The sequence below is a fragment of the Gasterosteus aculeatus genome, chromosome 6 (genome assembly GCF_964276395.1).
Source record: "Gasterosteus aculeatus chromosome 6, fGasAcu3.hap1.1, whole genome shotgun sequence".
Classification (NCBI taxonomy): domain Eukaryota; kingdom Metazoa; phylum Chordata; class Actinopteri; order Perciformes; family Gasterosteidae; genus Gasterosteus; species Gasterosteus aculeatus.
Window position 1 is genome coordinate 20,624,469 of NC_135693.1, and position 17,571 is coordinate 20,642,039.

Genomic DNA, 17,571 nt, shown 5'->3' on the forward strand with positions numbered 1-17,571 from the left:
GAACCCTGAGGAACTCCACTAGTAAGAGGACAAGGTTCCGACACAGATCCTCGCCAGGTTACCCAGTAGGTGCGGCTGTCGAGGTAGGACGAGAGAAGGGAGAGAGCAGAGCCTGAGACACCAAGTTCCTGAAGGGAGGAAATAAGGATCTGGTGGTTTAATGCAGCAGAGAGGTCCAGAAGGATGAGGACAGAGGAGAGAGAAGCAGCTCTAGCAGTGTAATGGAATGGGATTGAGAGGGCAGGTGGTCGGACAGGCAGAGGTTACTAGGGTAAGAATTTGGTTAGGAGACAGGGGGGTGAAGGAGGTGAAGTCGGTGGGACACAAGTAGTAGGAGGTGGGTTTGAGAAAGAGGAGCGTATGTCAGCTATTTCTTTTGTAGTTCATACTAGTTTAAGTAGTTGACAAAGTCTCCCAGAAGAAGGGGGGAGGAGGACTAGGGGGTTCGAGGAAGTTGGAGAAGGTAGAAAACAGTTTTTTGGGGTTAGAAAATGAAGATTCAATTCTGGATTGGTAGAAAGAGCTTTTGGCAGCGGAGATAGAAGCAGAAAAAGAGGAGAGAAGAGATTGAAACGCAAGCAGGTCATCAGGTTGTTTATATTTAGGGCTGTCAACATTAACGCATTAATCTATGTGATTAATGTGGCCTAGATTAATGCAACAAAATATTTTAACGTTCGTTTGTTTACTCCTGGTTTACTTTTGGTCCTGGAAATAAACGGCCGCGGAAACAAAACGGCCGCTAGCTGCAGTCAGTTACGTCAAGCTGAAGAGAGCAAGTAAAACAAACAGAGGCACGCTATACAGCAGATAACTGCACAGGAATTACTTAGAAACAGAAGGGGGGTGAGCGGATAACGGACCACTTAAAGCACTGCTATGCTAAGCTAGCAGCTCGGCTAAGCTAGCTGTAAAGCTACTTCCATCTCAACATCTAATGTTAGCCTGCGCGGCACACTGTCTGCAGAGGACCACCACTGTGTCCCTAAAAGATCGTGGTTTGAAAACGTCCTGCTAAATGTGGGGAGATTGTTGGCACTTCAAACACAGCCGTTAAATGATGTAGAGTTGAGGGCAAAGTGCACAAGGACAGCAGGAAGAGTCAGTAGTTCAACATGTTCCACCCGGTGGAATTCTGCCTCTAAGATGATCAAATGTGTGTAGTTAACAACTAAACAACAGTGTCTAAAATACACACTTTCTAAAGTGATTACTCATTACTGTTAAGATTTAGTCTTTAGATGACAAAAAACTTAAAATATTGTAACAACAACATTTATGAGATTTAGGAATTTAAAAATGTGCGATTAATTATTTTAATGTATTGACAGCCCTACTATTATGTGCTCTGTGTTGCTATCAGTATTTCAGACACTTTACTGGAAGATCAATCCTGATACACTTTATTTATTTCATTTCTCCTTGTGAGAAAGGTTTACAAATTTCGGGGTGTGGTAGTCTGTCTGCTTGTGCTCTGTCTGCTGCAAGAGCCACTTGGATGCGCCGGGGAGGAACTGCCTGCGTGAAAAAAAATGTATTTCATTATTTAATTGGGAATTCATAGGAAACAGCAAAAAGAGAGTAGAAATAATCACTGCAGTTATGAGTGTGCTCTTAACTATATCCCAGATTTAAACTAATTGTGACCTAATATCAGTTTAGTAGTAGTTCAGTTTACTTCCAATTTAATTTTTGTATAGCCCAATATCACAAGTTAAAAATGTGCTTTATCTCATTGTGCTTCACAATCTGTAGACGTGATATTCTCTGTAGTTTGACCCCCTTGTTGGCACAGAAAACCATAGGGATAATGGCCGAGGAGGGATTGAATATATGATATATAATAACCATCCATCAATAAACAAAAAATCTGTGCTATGCATTTAATGCATATGGCAGAAATGATTCAAAGATTGAGTAGCAACATAATGATTTGAATAGAAATTGCTACTAAAAACAGATGTAATGGATATAGTAGATAAACAATGATAACATAAGTAGTTTCCCACAGTGTGTATGTGTTGGCCCATTTTCAGCAATGCTTTCACATTTGTCAAACCGCTTTTAATGAGAAGCCATGCCAAAGAATAAACATTCAGACTGCTGGAACCTTCCATAACATAAGAGATTTCGATTGAGACATCAAGTTATTAAAGTAATAAACCGACTCTGGCAGAGAAAAAGAAAAATTTATTTAAAGTCCAACTCATCCAGCAGATTAGTTCAAATATGTTTTGTGGGCTTTGTGTTGCATCCTGCTGGAACTGCAGAACAGGGAATATCCAGAAAGAGAAACGTATTCAGAATTATACACGTGGATTAAAAGGGTGGATTAAACCTGTGTGTGTGTGTGTGTGTGTGTGTGTGTGTGTGTGTGTGTGTGTGTGTGTGTGTGTGTGTGTGTGTGTGTGTGTGTGTGTGTGTGTGTGTGTGTTTGCAGCGTTTCAGATCAGTCGGCAGGTCAAAGGTCATGAGGGCAGTGTGTTTTGTGTTTGTGAAATGAGGAGCGGCACTCTGCTGACCGGAGGAGGCAAAGATCGAAAAATCATCCTGTGGGACCATGACCTGAGAGCTGACCGAGACATTGAGGTAACACAACATGTACTTGTATCTTTGTAGGGACGGTCATTGACATTGTGCATTTTCTGTCCCCTTACCATAACCGTAACAACTACATGACCTAACATGAGCCTGACTGTAAGGGAATTCTTAAAACCCAGTTGAACCCTCAAACAGGCCTGAAGACGTCTGAACCAAAGTGAGAACCAATCAAAATTTCCCCACTTTCCAAAATGTCCTCACTAGTCTAAAACTCAAATTGGTACTCACAAGCTCTACTTGTTAAACAAGTAACGCATACACTTTCAGATCTTTATTTTCAGCAATTTTGTAACAAGTCAAGTTCCAAGTAGAAACTTTAGGATTAGAAGACTAAGATTAATAATAGTAGTTAAAATCACGGCTCCAGAACCTGACTGAGGTCACTTGACTGTTTGTATCTAGGTGCCGGATCAGTACGGAACCATCAGAGCAGTGTCTGAAGGGAAGGGGGATGAGTTTTTAGTCGGAACATCTCGTAACTTCATCCTAAGAGGAACCTTCAATGACGGCTTCCAGGTGGAGGTCCAGGTGAGATCGCATTATGTTTTGCTGGATCTTCTGTTTGTCATCTGATGTGGTCAAGGTCTTTGTTGTGTCTTGTAATGTGTTCAGGGTCTTTCTGTTCCCTTCGATGTGTTTAGGGTCACACGGATGAGCTGTGGGGTTTGGCCTCTCACCCGTCCAGAGGTATGTTCCTGACCTGTGCTCAAGACCGGCTGGTCTTGGCCTGGAGTTCGGAGGATCACAGTCTCCAATGGAGCCGCACACTGGAGGTAAGTGGACGTGTGACAGATGAATGTTGGATAATGGGTGGTTGACTAAGCTGAATTTTGGAAGTATAATTGACAGCAGAATCTTGGATGATGAACGAATCATTCACAGCTGAATGTTGGACGATGGATGGATGACTGCTTCTTTGGAGGATTGACTGCTTTTTTTTATACCTCAGGAACACGGACACTGTGCAGACTTCCATCCCAGTGGAGCCGTGGTTGCCATAGGAACACATTCTGGAAAGTCAGTACTAATCATTTAATCCTCATTACAAACCCAGTCGCCGCCAACAGCAATCATTGCCATTTTGCAGTTTGTTTATGTCTACCACGTAACATCAGTAACGGGCACTCATCATGAATCAATTCAGTTTTATTTTGTATAGCCCAAAATCGCAAATTACAAATTTGCCTCTGTCCCGAGACCCTAACATCGGCATAGGAAAAGCTCCAAAAAACGAAAATCCTTCCATTGGGAAAAAAGGGAAGAAACCTTAGTGAGGACGTCAGAGGAGGATCCGTCTCCTGATGGACAGACTACAATGGATGTCATGTTTACAGAATGAACAATGTAAAATATGTATAATACATTAAATTCCTATAGTAGAAATGAGTCAAATAATTGCAAGTAGTAAGCAGGTGTACGGCAGGAACACTGCAGGGAGAACCACCATCACATAGAAACACCATCACATAGAACCACCATCCACAGAAGCCTATGGGGAGGGAAAGTACAAAGACTTTAGGAGAGGGTAATGTTGGTTTATGATGACAGTAATAGTAATGTGATTAATATTTAAAATATGATGAGAGCAGCAGCAGGTGTCAGCAGGGCCATGACAGGGCCCAGATAAAACCATCATCCATGGAAACCTGTGCGGCGAGAAAGCACAAATCCTCAATGGAAGAAACAAAGTTAGTGATGCGGATTAATGTTTACAGTAATAGAAATGGGAATATTAATGGTGTTAGTAGCGGTAAGTGTCAGGGGGCAAGTCACTAGTCAGGAGCAGGGTCCAGACGGAACCATGATCTACGGAGACCTGCGAGGTGAGGAAGCACAAAAAACTCTGGGGAAGAAGCTGAATTAGTGATGTGCTTTAATAAAACGTGAATTGTAGAAGAAGAGAGTCCGAGTGAGAGAGGAGCTCGGTGTGTTCTAAGAAGTCCCCCGGCATTCTAAGCCTATAGCAGCTTAACTAAGGGCTGGTCCAGGCTAACCTTCGCCAGCCCTAACTATAGGCAAAATCAAAGAGGAAGGTTTTAAGCTCTATCTTAAATGAGGTGACTGTGTCTGTCCCCCGGACTGAAAGTGGAAGCTGCTCCACAAAAAAGGTGCAAGGTAACTGAAGGCGGCTCTGGCTTCCATCCTACTTTTTAAGACTCGGAACTAGGAGACTAGGAACAACAAGTAACCAGCACCTATGGAGCGCAGCTGCCTTGTAGGGCAATATGGTGTTACAAGCTCTTTAAGATAATGCGGTGCCTCAACATAAAATGCCTTGTAGGTGGTGAGAAGTACCTTAAATTTTACCTGTACTTGATTTAACCTGGGAGCCAGTGCAATGAAGTTAATACAGGAGTAATATGATCCCTTTTCTTAGTTCTTGTTAATACACATGCTGAATCCACTGGACAGGCTTAAGAGACTCATTAGAGCAGCCTCATGACAAAGAGTTACAGTAATCCAGTCTAGAAGTAACAAACACATAAACTAATTTCTGTCCATCACTTTGAGACAGGAAGTTCCAGATTTTCGCTATATTACGTAGATGAAAAAGGCAATCCATCATGCAGCCTCTGCCGTGATGGAGGCAAAGCAGCGAGTATGGGAGGAGTTCGGGGTAACTATGGAGAAGGACTTTCTGTCGGCACCAAAGTGCTTCTGGAAGACCATCCGGCACCCCAGGAGGGGGAAACGGGGAACCATCCAAGCTGTGTACAGTAAGGATGGGAACCTGTTGACCGCGACTGAGGAGGTTATCGGGCAGTGAAAGGAACACTTTGAGGAACTCCGGAATCCAACTACTACGCCCTCTTTGGTAGAGCCGGAGCTGGAGGCGGAGGAGGGATCATCGTCAATTGGCCTGGTGGAGGTCACTGAGGTAGTCAAACAACTCCGCAGTGGCAAAGCCCCGGGGATAGATGAGATCCGTCCAGAGATGCTAAAAGCAATGGGTGTTGGGGGGTTGTCTTGGATGACATGCCTCTTCAACAATGCGTGGAAGTCTGGGACAGTGCCAAAAGAGTGGCAGACCGGGGTGGTGGTACCCCTCTTCAAAAAGGGGGACCAGAGAGTGAGTGCCAATTACAGGGGTATCACACTACTCCGCCTCCCGGGTAAAGTCTACTCCAAGGTGCTGGATAGAGGGTTTGGCCGATAGTCGAACCAAGGATTGAAGAGGAAGAATGCGCTTTTCGTCCTGGTTCGTGGAACAACGGACCAGCTCTTTACTCTTTCCAGGATCATGGAGGGGGCTTGGGAGTATGCTTATCCAGTCTACATGTGTTTTGTGGACTTGGAGAAGACGTATGACCGGGTCCCCTGAGAGAAACTGTGGGAGGTGCAGCGGGAGTACGGGGTGAGGGGGTCCTTGCTTGGGGCCATCCAATCCTTGTACGCCCAAAGCGAGAGCTGTGATCGGGTGCTCATTTGCGTCGAAAGGAGCCAGTTGAGGTGGTTTGAGCATCTGGTGAGGATGCCCCCTGGGCGCCTCCCTAGGGAGTTGTCCCAGGCACGGCCAGCTGGGAAGAGGTCCCGGGGAAGACCCAGGACTAGGTGGAGAGATTATATCTCTGCTCTGGCCTGGGAACGCCTTGGGATCCCCCAGTCACAGCTGGTAGATGTGGCCCGGCAAAGGGAAGTTTGGGGTCCCCTGCTGGAGCTGTTGCCCCCGCGACCCGACCCGCGGTTGAAAATGAAATGGATGGAAAAAGGCAGTCCCTGAAGTCTTCTTTATATGAGAGTTAAAGGACATATCCTGGTCAAAGAACTCTGAAGACTCTTGCCGGTGCTGCTGGGTACCAGAGCAATTCCATCCAGAGAAACTGTTTCACCAGACAGCTGACTTTGAAGGCGCTCTGGGCCTATCAAGATTTTTGTTGTTCTGTTTTTTGAGTTTAGCATCAGGCAGGTCATCAAAGTTTTGAGTCTTGGCTGTACCAATATAATAATGTCACAAGTCTGGGCTACAAAGCCAAACAAATCCGTTTGGAGCATGTTCAAACACAACTCAAGAATTATTACACAATTATAAAATATTGTATGCAAATTTTGTCCCAAACTTAACACACACTGTACATCTGTGCACTTATCAATCGAAGCAAAGAAGCAAACACCGGGACACGAAACAATACTGCCATTCCAGCCTGAATGCGCTGAGACAACAACCCGAAAGACAAATCTATCTATAAAAAACCTGTGAGTTTCAGCTGTAAAAACATGATGCCAAGAAAGGTCACCCACCCAGTTCCTGAGAGACTCGCAGTACGCAAATCAATAAATTTTCCCCCAACAGTACCCCTGTCTCCCCGTTGTCTAACTGATCTCTCTGTCTCAGGTGGTACGTTCTGGATGCTGAGACCACTGACCTGGTGGCGATCCATACTGACGGAAACGAACAGCTGTCATTGCTGCGGTTCTCTGTCGGTGGGTAAAGTCATACAAAATTCTCCTGTTTACCAACCAGGACGGTTTCCATGACAACCATGTGAGAGCACTATGTGACCCAGAATGCCCCTCCCTGTGTGACTTTAGATGGCGGCCTGTTGGCTGTGGGATCTCACGATAACTTCATTTACCTCTACACTGTCTCAGAGAACGGACGCAAGTACAGCCGCTACGGGAAGTGCACGGTAAGACAATTTTGTTTCCTTTGTTTTTATTTCTTCAAAATGTATTTTATTGTGTTTGTTGTTCTATTATTTCTACTACTGCTGTGCCGGTTTGGGCCTAAAATAATCACACATTTAGACTCCAATGATGTGTAGAAGAGTCTGATTGTTGGGTTTCCAAATATGTGTCAGGGCCCATAGCTGCATCCAAGGTTCCTACACGACACAAGGACGGGTCGGCACCGTTGAAGACAGGAGACGACCGATTTTCTCTCTAATTTGGCTAGTTTAAGGTTTTAGATAGATAGATTGATTGATTGATACTTTATTGATCCCTCAAGAGGGAAATGTTGGTATGTTGGTATCACAGCAGCATGTACAGGGAAGAAAATAGAATTAAAAGATACACATTATATACAATATAATAAGATAAAAAATATTAAATTATTAAATTAAATAAACTCAACTAAAACAATAGAAGTTTGTGAGTAAGTTGTGAGTCTTGACGGTTATAACAAGGGGCAAGCTTCGTTTTAGTTAACACACTCCTTTCTACAGGAGCAATAGCCCCACTTTCAAAAAGCCCATTGCTTTATCGACAAGATGACGGACTAAAGTTTTTACAGGAGTCCTTTGATATCTTGGGACACTATACTCAACTTAAAGCAGGAGTAATCACCTCTTTAAACGTGGCTACAGCACGTAAAAATCTGATAAATATCTATTGGATAGATATCTACTGTAGAAACCCTTGCCAAGGGGAGAACATTCTGGTAGTAGGAATTCAAAGATTATTAGGCAGTGGTCCGTTAGATAATCTATCCCAATGCCATACACCAAAACCAGGTCATTCATGTGATTAAAGTAATGAGTAGGTTTCTGTAGATTCTGACGGAACCCAATTTAATCTAACAATGAGATAAATACAGTACCAGGGCTGCCGTTACTGTTATCCGTGTGAATGTTAAAATTGCCCACACTAATTATTAAAATTATTAAAATAACTCAAATAGATCAACATGGTAATCTTATATTAATTAATTTACTAAAATAGCTTTAGATGACAGATGTAATATTTAAGAGTCCACCTTTTATTTCTACTATTTTGTTTATTCAGCTGAATTCCTCAGCTGTTAACCTTTTGATTTAGAAGACTACAACTCTGCTTCCTGTTCTGAACTCTCGCTTGTCATGGATACGATCCACTGAGAAACTGGGTCAGATTTTCTTAAATGAGTTCCGCTCCATCCAAACCACTTCCCGTGAATGACGATATGCAGCTATACGCACTATACACTCAAGTTTGGGAGGGTGCCGGAGAAAACTACAGAGACCAACATTGTTTTAGCCCTGTCGACTGGCTAACTACAGTAGCTAACGACTGAGCGTCCATGGTGCGGAGCTGTGCTTCTAGCTCACTAAGCCTCCCCTCCAAACCATCAAATATACTACACTTCTTACATGTACCATTATCCGTAAAGGAGCCAGAGGAATAGCTAAACATGTTACACACCAAACAAACAACATTAGGTTAACGTTTGCTGCTAAGCTAAAGCACGGTAGCTAATGCTAGCAGCTCTTGCACAATGTGTAATCAACAATTGTATTGAACAAAAAGTTAATTAGTTGACCTCATTGAAGGCACATACATGTATTTTTTTCTATTGTAAAAGCGGGTAAAGTAGCAATAGAATGTCAAGAATTGTCTTTATTCTATAATTTAATAAATACAACAAGCTATAGTTTTTGTATGTATCATATAACTATATAAAACTTTATACGCTCAGCTATCAACTAGCCTTTGCGGCTCCAGACCATTTCTATTGCAAATAGGGCAAAATGGCTCATTGGGTGGTTAGGTTTGCAGACCCTAGTCTAGAAAGAGCCTGGCTATGTGGAAGCAACATATGCTAGCTGAAATAAAGATGGATGTATACTTCTACGTTGAGTATTTAAAGTTCTCCACAAGGGTTTGGGTCTGTGGCTGCGAGCATTTAAACAGGTGACTTTGTCTTTGCTCACCTATTTGAAGATTCAGATCAGGTGAGATTATCTCCTCTAATAGAGAGCTACAGATACCAGAAGGCACGGATGCTGAAACCGAGCCTGTGTGTGTTCAGGTGTGTTAATGAGTTAATGAGTTAGCTGAACGTTTCCACAGGGACATTCCAGCTACATCACGCACCTGGACTGGTCGCCTGACAACAACTTCATCATGTCCAACTCTGGAGACTATGAGATCCTCTACTGTGAGTACTGTGATGCCGTGTTACTGTGGTTCTGTGAACATGTTCTAATGTTGTCTGGTCACTCTTCTTTGTTTTCAGGGGACGTTCCAAACGGTTGCAAACTGATCAGAAATCGATCAGAGTGTAAAGACATCGACTGGGCAACCTATACCTGCGTACTGGGATACCATGTGTTCGGTTAGTTCACCTGCAATACCTGTACAGCTGGTAAAGCTAGTAAACTGAAAACACCTGTACACCCACTACATAGATTACACCTATGCACACGTAAGGTACACTTACCACACGCAGTAATACTAAACCTGCTGTATTTAAACTTAAACTAAATGTATACAAGCACGTGACTTACTGTTTTTATCCAAAATACTGTGAAGCGTTAGTTTGTCCCTATTTCAGTATTGTGTGTGTGTGTCTGTCTGTCTGACAGGTGTGTGGCCGGAGGGCTCAGATGGGACTGACATCAATGCTCTAATCAGATCTCACAACAGAAAGGTGATCGCTCTGGCAGATGACTTCTGTAAAGTTCATCTGTTCGCCTACCCATGCTCCACCCCCAAGGTGAGACACACAGAGACAGTGTAACTAGGGCTTTAGTTCTACTAGGCTCCGATGTAACTAGGGCCCTAGCTCTACTGGACCATAACCCTAAGCATTCCAGAGAAAATGTAACATCCGAACACTGGATCGATCAATAATCAATTTGTTTGTCCTCAGGCTCCCAGCCATAAGTACAACGCTCACAGCAGTCATGTGACGAATGTCAGCTTCCTGTATAACGACAGTCACCTGATCTCAACCGGGGGTAAGGACACCAGCATCATGCAGTGGCGTTTGGTGGAGAAGTCTTTGCTCTCCCTCCCTGACAGCCTCTTGTCTAACCCTGCCCCCGCCGGAGTGGACCCCCTCTTCACCCTGCTTCCTCCCACTGGGTCGTGTGTTGAAGTGACAACACACAACCCAGTTCCAACAGCCAATGGAACCCAGGAACCCTTCCGAGACACCCCGCCCCCTACAACAGTGGATCCGCTTACGTCTGAGTTAACCCCTCCCCATTCCATTTCAACCCCCCCCCCCTCAGACAGCACCGTGAGTCTGAAGGACAGTCTGGAGCCGAGTGATGACACAGCCACGCCCAGTGATGAAGGGCTTCCCCCTCTGACGCCTCCCTCATAGATGTGTGCATGAGTGTCGCTACAGCTGTCTTTGTGAGGAACAGGATGAGTTTCACATGTCAGGAAGGGGACTTAGTGTTAAGATTGGAATCAGGTTTACATTCAGTTTATGTGGGTTAGGCTTTAGTTATGGTTTAGTAACTCGGAAGTAAGCAGGGGTTAACACAATATGATACATAACTCCGTAAGATCAAGAATAGGATACAGATGAAACACTTACTTTAAATAATGGTTAGTTTAAGGGGCTCGGGCATGCATTTTCAATGGGTGTCCCCAGAAATATAAATGTATAAAAGGGTATGTGTTGGGATTCAAACCTGTGGCTCCGGTGTCCCATGTTTCTTCTCAACAGTCAACTGTTAAAAGTCACATTTCTTCAGATTAATCAAATGTGGTGTCACAATTTGATACACCTGGAGAGTCTTGATTTACCTGAGGAAATACTGGAAGAGGAGCAGTTACCTGTCACACCTGGACATTTACTCTCTTCCTTTAGACAGTTTGAAATCGCACCCTGGTCAAGATGTACTTTTTACAGAGAGCAGAGGACAGGCCTGGAACACAGGTGTGACAGGTGGCTATCAGGTAACTTTTTCTCCTCCAGTAACAGTAGAGCAGTTAAGACAGGAGATGAACCTGCAAGTCTTAAATGTCTTTTAGAAACTGGTTGTTTTTTAAAATTGGTTTAACAATTGTAGTTCTTTAGATATGAAGAAATTAATGATGTTTTATCAGTGTCTTATGAGAAATGCCTTAACTATTATTGATCCGGGTTCTAGTTTTTATCATGTACTATGATCTGCACACCATAAATTCTGTTTTTAACAGAAAAGTCAAGTTTCATTCACGCATTCATTCATTCGACTTTGTTGCACTATTATTTAGTTTAATTGCCAAACTCCACACACGTATGTAAAGTATTGCATTTAAAAACTAAAAATACATGACTGTTTTACAATGACACAAGACATTTCATGTAAATCATGAAAGATGTATGAACTACCCAGTACAAACCTAAAAAGAGAGTAATGTTAAATTACCCGACCAAAGGAGAGAAGTCAACTTCCACTCCTTCACTAAGGAACATCAACCACGCAGTCATACATCCTCGTATCTGTATTGAGAATGTCTGACCGTAGACAGTGGAGCGGTTAGTATACACATGACATTGACCTCCAGAGTAAAAACTGTGACTCAAATGTTTTTGACTAGTCAGAAGTGGATCAGATCTGTATGTATGTACTGCAGATATCTATATTTCTGTTCACCAAGGACAGCAGCTCCTCGGTTACACTGTAAAAATCCCATTTTATGCTCCCATTACATCACATAGCACATGAGAACCCCTCCTCTGATTGGCTGGATTCAGTGACTCACTGAATGACGGCTTTTAGTTTTTGTGTCTTATGGACGATTTATGTCGAAAATGTAATCTGAATGTCATGATGATGTCACTCCGGATGGGGTTGGGGCCTTACAGTGGAAGAAGGGGGATGTGAGTCGTTGATGTTTTTGCCTCGTTGATACTTTTCATCTTTTAAATGCCCGTCTCTGTGAAGGGATGGCGTCGAGTTTCGGGACTCACTGGATGTCCATGGAGGGACTGTGCCAGAGGGGTATGGGGTGGGGGTTATGGGGGGTTATGTTTTGAGGCAGTGCCATATGGGGATTTCTGGATTCAAATGTTTGTTTATTTTACAGATTACACAAGATGATGATAATGTTTGTGTGACTGTTTTGAGCCAAATTAGTCTTCTCTGATGCATTCCTCTCAGACGACAGACTAAAGTACTAAAGATTTCTTTAAAAAAAAATGCTAATAAATGTTTTCAAAACTGACTACTCACCTCAAGATCCCCTACTGTGCCTGTGTCCGTGATGTAGAGTTGCAATTGCAATGGTAGCGTTGTCCCTGTGAATGCTGCTGCATCCCCTGTATCAAACGATTGTCTCTAAAGCACCTCCACTGCGGTAGATGCTACAATGCCCCTGCCGTACCTGATGGCTTTGTTACAAGAAGAGATCTAGTCGTTAAGAACCGACTTTGATAGACCTGAAGTAGAAATTATATGTTCCCAATTGCTGTTTACATAATGTGCTAACTGTTGCGGGTGTGAGACATTTGTGCTAGGATGTATTGGTTTTATTATGCTCAGTAAAAATCTGTGTGTGAAGTTAGGGTTTGAAATACCTGGGGACAACGGTTTCCTATTACTGAGATGAATGTACTCCCGGAACAAATGGTTTAGCTTAGCTTTTTCTTGCATTTTGTACTCACCCATTAATTGATCATGGAAATCCCAGAATAATTTTCTATTATCGATTAACATTGAGATTAGTCATAATTTATTATGTGAACCACTAGATCAACAATGTTAAGAGGGATTGATATTCAAAAACGTTTTTCTTACTGATCATTTAGGGAGTTACTGTTCCATGTCTTATCCTGCTAGAGGAATGCACGATCTAAAACAAAGCAGAAAGTGCCAACCAGGCAGCAACAGAGAGATCGAGACACACTGCACTATACATATACACTTTGTTATTTTTTCATCAATGTCAGCAGACCCCCACATTGTATGTGTGGGGGCTTGCTTTTGAATTTCCTGGTTTCGGTGCCCGGGACTCCGCTTCCTGACTCTCAAATTTGTTTCCATACATAACCCTCCAGACTTGTAATCTCATTTACGTCGTTGATTAAAAGTGATTCGTTTCTTTCAACCCCAAATACAATTTGTCTTTATACGATTAACAGAGTGAACAACATGAGGTCAAAAGACTGTGCCACGATCCCGTCCAATACAAAAAGAAGTCCCGTGACTCGGTCCCACCCCGTCCTCTCTCTCAACCGCTGATCCTCGTCAGGTCCATCTGATGAATCATAAAGAAAGTTGTTTTAAAAATGAACTTAACATACATTAATGGAATACACATAATTCCTACCGACAAAATACATAATGTGGTTTGTAACAAAAACAGAAAATATGGCTCTAACAGTATGTGATTGGATGCAGTTTTGCGCTGGGAGGAGCTACTTCTCGACGTTAGTATAGGGACAAATAAGAATCTTTACTTCCACATCGTAAGAACGAGTGCCAAACGTGATGTTTTTCCTGATTTTAAGTTTGTTGTTCTTCCGGCCTGGGTGCTGACAGAACTGCTCACTGTATTTGCAAACGCAGCGCTGGTATTTTACCTGTGATCTGCCGAATGTATCTACCAGAACAACAGAATTTGTTCGGCAGAATTCTTACAGATGACCCCAACCGGGTTTTCAACTTTGATCACGCTATCAAGATGGAGTCCTGGAAACGTGGTTTGTCATTGTGTGGCAACAGTGACCAAAGCTTGCTGCACCGCAGTCTCTCAGAGGCAGCTTGGCTGTGAAAGCTCATACATGTGTGTGGTCACACGTCCATGAAACTGAAGGTTCACGTACTGAGGCATTGTTATAAAGTCGCCCATTAAGGATGGCTAGTGGTGGCTTTCCCTTTGCTTTCCAGAAACTAGCAGATTTCCTTATGTGACTCATAAAATCTATTCAGCACTTTCCCTCGACTCTGCTGTTGCCCCTGTAGGTAATCATGCACGTCGCCGCGTTCAAAACATATCCTCAGAAAAGACAAATAGTTGGTGAGCGTTTAGCTCTGATGAAGTTTCCCTACCTAGTTATTGTGCTTATTACATGTTCTGTTTGGAGGGCTTTACCACCCAGTGTTTCTGGTGATGCAGTGATACAAAGTGAATAATTATAGGTCCTTGTTCACTGGGGGGGCCAGGTTAAATAGACATTAATAAATATTTTCTCCTGGGTCGGATATAATTATACCGAGGGCCGGAAGTGGCCTGCCGTCGTTGAGTTTAACACGTCTGCTTTAACTACATGAAGCTAAAAATACCTGTGTACTTTGACTTGAATCCAATAATAATTAAAAAAAAGAATCTGAACATTTGACAACTAATGAGGTTACTGCTTTATTAAGGTCACAGAAACAGCACTAAGAGGATATTTCCCTCGCTCTATTTCACAACATGTTTTTCAATGATGGCAGTAATCCCTGCATTGTGATTGGCTCAAGCGTTGCAGCGGTCGGTGTGGCAACAGGTCCATCCAGGTTTAGAGCAGTTGACCTTACTAGTGCAACCCTTTTCTCCGTTATCTGCAATAGTAAACAGCAAAGTCATTCACAGAGCATCGACTCATGCAAAAGAATATTAATAAAAATATTTTCTTTTTTTAGTTTAGATGCAGCTACACAAAGACGAACTTTAAAATCCAGAATGACACTCACCTCTGGTGTAGCATGCTTGTTGAACTGGGCCGCTGCAATCTAGCAGCATGTTGTTGACCATCAGGAAATCTTCACCATAACACTGAATGGTAAATTTCTGAGCTGCAACACAAAATCAGAACCAGATTTCTTCCGAGACCTGACCTATTTGTCTAAGTAAATATCTCAGGACTCCTAGCGGGGAAAAATGTGTTAATGATCTTAATGTTACAATTGATTGACACAGTTTAAAACGCATTAATACTTTAACCATAAATCAGCTATTACAAGTAAACCCCCATTAGCTTTAACGATAACACTTTCCATTGCTGTCACCTGTGTAAGTTCACACTTATTGATAAAAAAAACACAAGTTTATGTTAATTTTACACAATTTAAATATTTTAGCTAAATATCCAGGCTGACTGGTAGCATACTGTAACATTTAAATAGTCTCTAAACCCGCAGAGAACCGTGCAGATGGCTGTGTGCTCTGTCTTGTTTTACTGAACTCGTGTGTTGGAATTTTAAATTTAAAAAAGGTTTTTTTATATAAACTCCGAAAAGGTTTTTTTTTTTTTTTTTTTTTTAAATTATTCTCTGTGTGCTCCCATCCCAACCTAACTCTAAATTCAAATGCCTTACCATACTGCTATGTCTGGTAATGTATGTGAGGTGAGTACTGGTCCTGCGTTGGACCAGTACTAACCTCCGTAAGAACATGAAGAGCTTTTTTGTTGATACATATCATGTTAAAAAAGACGCAATGTTTACCTTATAAAAACATTTTTTGTAATAATACAGTTTGCTGGACATTTGTTAAAATGTGCGATCGTACCATTAGTTTAAATTAATAAATGTGGGTGTGTTGTCGTACCTGTGCAAAGTGGCAGCAGAAGCAGTAGCAGCAAGTACACCTTCATGGTTCTGGTCTTCTGTCAATGCAACTCAACAAGTGGCAAAAAGTGAATAACATTAAGAATGAAGTTGGACTTTTATCCTCTACTGACACACACCCACACCAAAGGTGAACTGATGGACTAAGTCAACTGACATCTGTTTGTTCAAAAGTTGTTGAGTTCGTGGTTTAAAAAAAAGGTAAAGAACAGCGTGAATTTATGCTTGTAACCAGCCAGTGTTTCTGATGAGTCATGACTGAATATTCTTGGACTTTGGACATTGAAGTAGAGCAAACATATGTTTATCCACTCAGAAAGGTTCTATTTATGTAAGGTGGCATTGACCAGTATCATTATGAAAACAATCTGTCCCTTTTCAGCTGAATTGAGTCATAGGACTTCTGTCTGTACTTACAACTAGTGTTGATAACGTGTTGATTTTTCTATATTCTAGTTAGTATTAAATACTTTTATTTTCATTAACGAGTTTAATTAACTTCTTGCTGTGAGGCAACAGTACGAAGTTGACATCATAGTACTGCACTGTAGAATTAAGCTTACATTGGTATAGTGGGCATGGCCTTGTTATGAAGGGTTGGGTAGGGGGCGTGGCCTTATGTAATTTTAGGTATGTTAGGGGGTTAGTTAACCCCTTTGGGTGGAGGGTTAGGTCTCTGTAGTTACCATTTGGGTGGACGTTATTATAAAAACAGATCAGTTTAAAAGACTGGAATTGATAAACTGAAGGATAAATCAAATGTAATTAATTTTATAATGGGGAGATGAGAATCAGATTAATTAATGTATACACATTCATTTAAATTTTATTCCAGTTAACCTGTGGTCTCAACGTACATTCATAGTGTGGTGGCCGTTTGTCCTTGGGATCAATAAACATTTTGTGTCAATTGGCCACTAATGCACCACTGGTTCGTTCCTTTTATGCAGAAAGAGAGCAAGTTGTCCAAGCACGCTTTTCTTTTGTTTGATATTTATTTTGCTAACAAGAAGGGCCACAAACACATAAATATGACATAACTCCTATGCTTGTCTTTCCAACACTGCTCTTCTATGGTAGTAAAATACTATATATTTATTTAATGAAAAGATTTGGAACCTGAAATGCATAGAATATATATATATATATATATATATATATATATATATATATATATATATATATATATATATATATATATATATTCAATACAGTTTTAATGCTAAACGTGTGGGGGGGAAAGGGTGGGTGTCCATTATCAGAGTGGTTGTCAAATTGGGGGTACATGATATTAAATATTCCATTCCATTACATGTCATTTAGCTGATGCTTTTATCCAAAGCCCCGCGACCCGACCCCGGATAAGCGGTTGAAGATGGATGGATGGATGGATGGATGGATTTTATCCAAAGCGACTTATGCACTTATTGTGCATTCAACCATAGGGATACAAACTCAGAAGAGCAAGAAACAAGAAAGTGCAATTTCATCATAGAATGATAATTTAACATTAGCATCCATTCAAAAATCATACCTTCTTAATTATTGTTGTTTGGGGTCGGTTCCCTCTTGGTTGAATGCAGAATTTGCAGCAAGTCGTTGCTGCAAATTCTGCATTCTGCAAATGTGCACCTTTCCCTTTCTGAGAGACATCAGTTTCAGATTGCACATCATTTACACCCATGTAGCTTAACCCGACCTCCATTGGAAGTGACAAATGTTTCCACTGTTTAAATGTATGTTCTTAACAAAGAAATCTCAAATACTGTAAAAC

General features: G+C 41.8%; 2 protein-coding genes across 5 annotated transcripts in view; one reads left to right on the forward strand and one right to left on the reverse strand.

Annotated features, from left to right (window-relative positions):
- Window positions 1–12,468, forward strand: part of eml4 (EMAP like 4) — a 28,955-nt gene extending 16,487 nt beyond the window's left edge. For all 4 annotated transcript variants that reach the window (XM_040178230.2, XM_040178231.2, XM_040178233.2 and 1 more), the window contains 10 exons: window positions 2,441–2,589; window positions 3,004–3,129; window positions 3,243–3,374; window positions 3,551–3,618; window positions 6,935–7,023; window positions 7,132–7,229; window positions 9,370–9,457; window positions 9,536–9,634; window positions 9,885–10,015; window positions 10,172–12,468. In XM_040178230.2, coding sequence (XP_040034164.2) covers window positions 2,441–2,589; window positions 3,004–3,129; window positions 3,243–3,374; window positions 3,551–3,618; window positions 6,935–7,023; window positions 7,132–7,229; window positions 9,370–9,457; window positions 9,536–9,634; window positions 9,885–10,015; window positions 10,172–10,630 — 1,439 coding nt within the window. In that variant the 3' untranslated portion in view covers window positions 10,631–12,468. The remainder of the gene's footprint in view (window positions 1–2,440; window positions 2,590–3,003; window positions 3,130–3,242; window positions 3,375–3,550; window positions 3,619–6,934; window positions 7,024–7,131; window positions 7,230–9,369; window positions 9,458–9,535; window positions 9,635–9,884; window positions 10,016–10,171) is intronic.
- Window positions 12,469–14,588: 2,120 nt separating this feature from the next.
- LOC120820573 (uncharacterized) lies at window positions 14,589–17,373 on the reverse strand. The gene is made up of 3 exons (XM_078104404.1): window positions 15,778–17,373; window positions 14,922–15,023; window positions 14,589–14,789 (listed from the first exon to the last, which is right to left on the reverse strand). The coding sequence occupies exons 1-3, from the start codon at window positions 15,821–15,823 to the stop codon at window positions 14,704–14,706; spliced, it is 234 nt and encodes a 77-aa protein (XP_077960530.1). The 5' UTR covers window positions 15,824–17,373; the 3' UTR covers window positions 14,589–14,703.
- Between the last annotated feature and the right edge of the window lie 198 nt (window positions 17,374–17,571).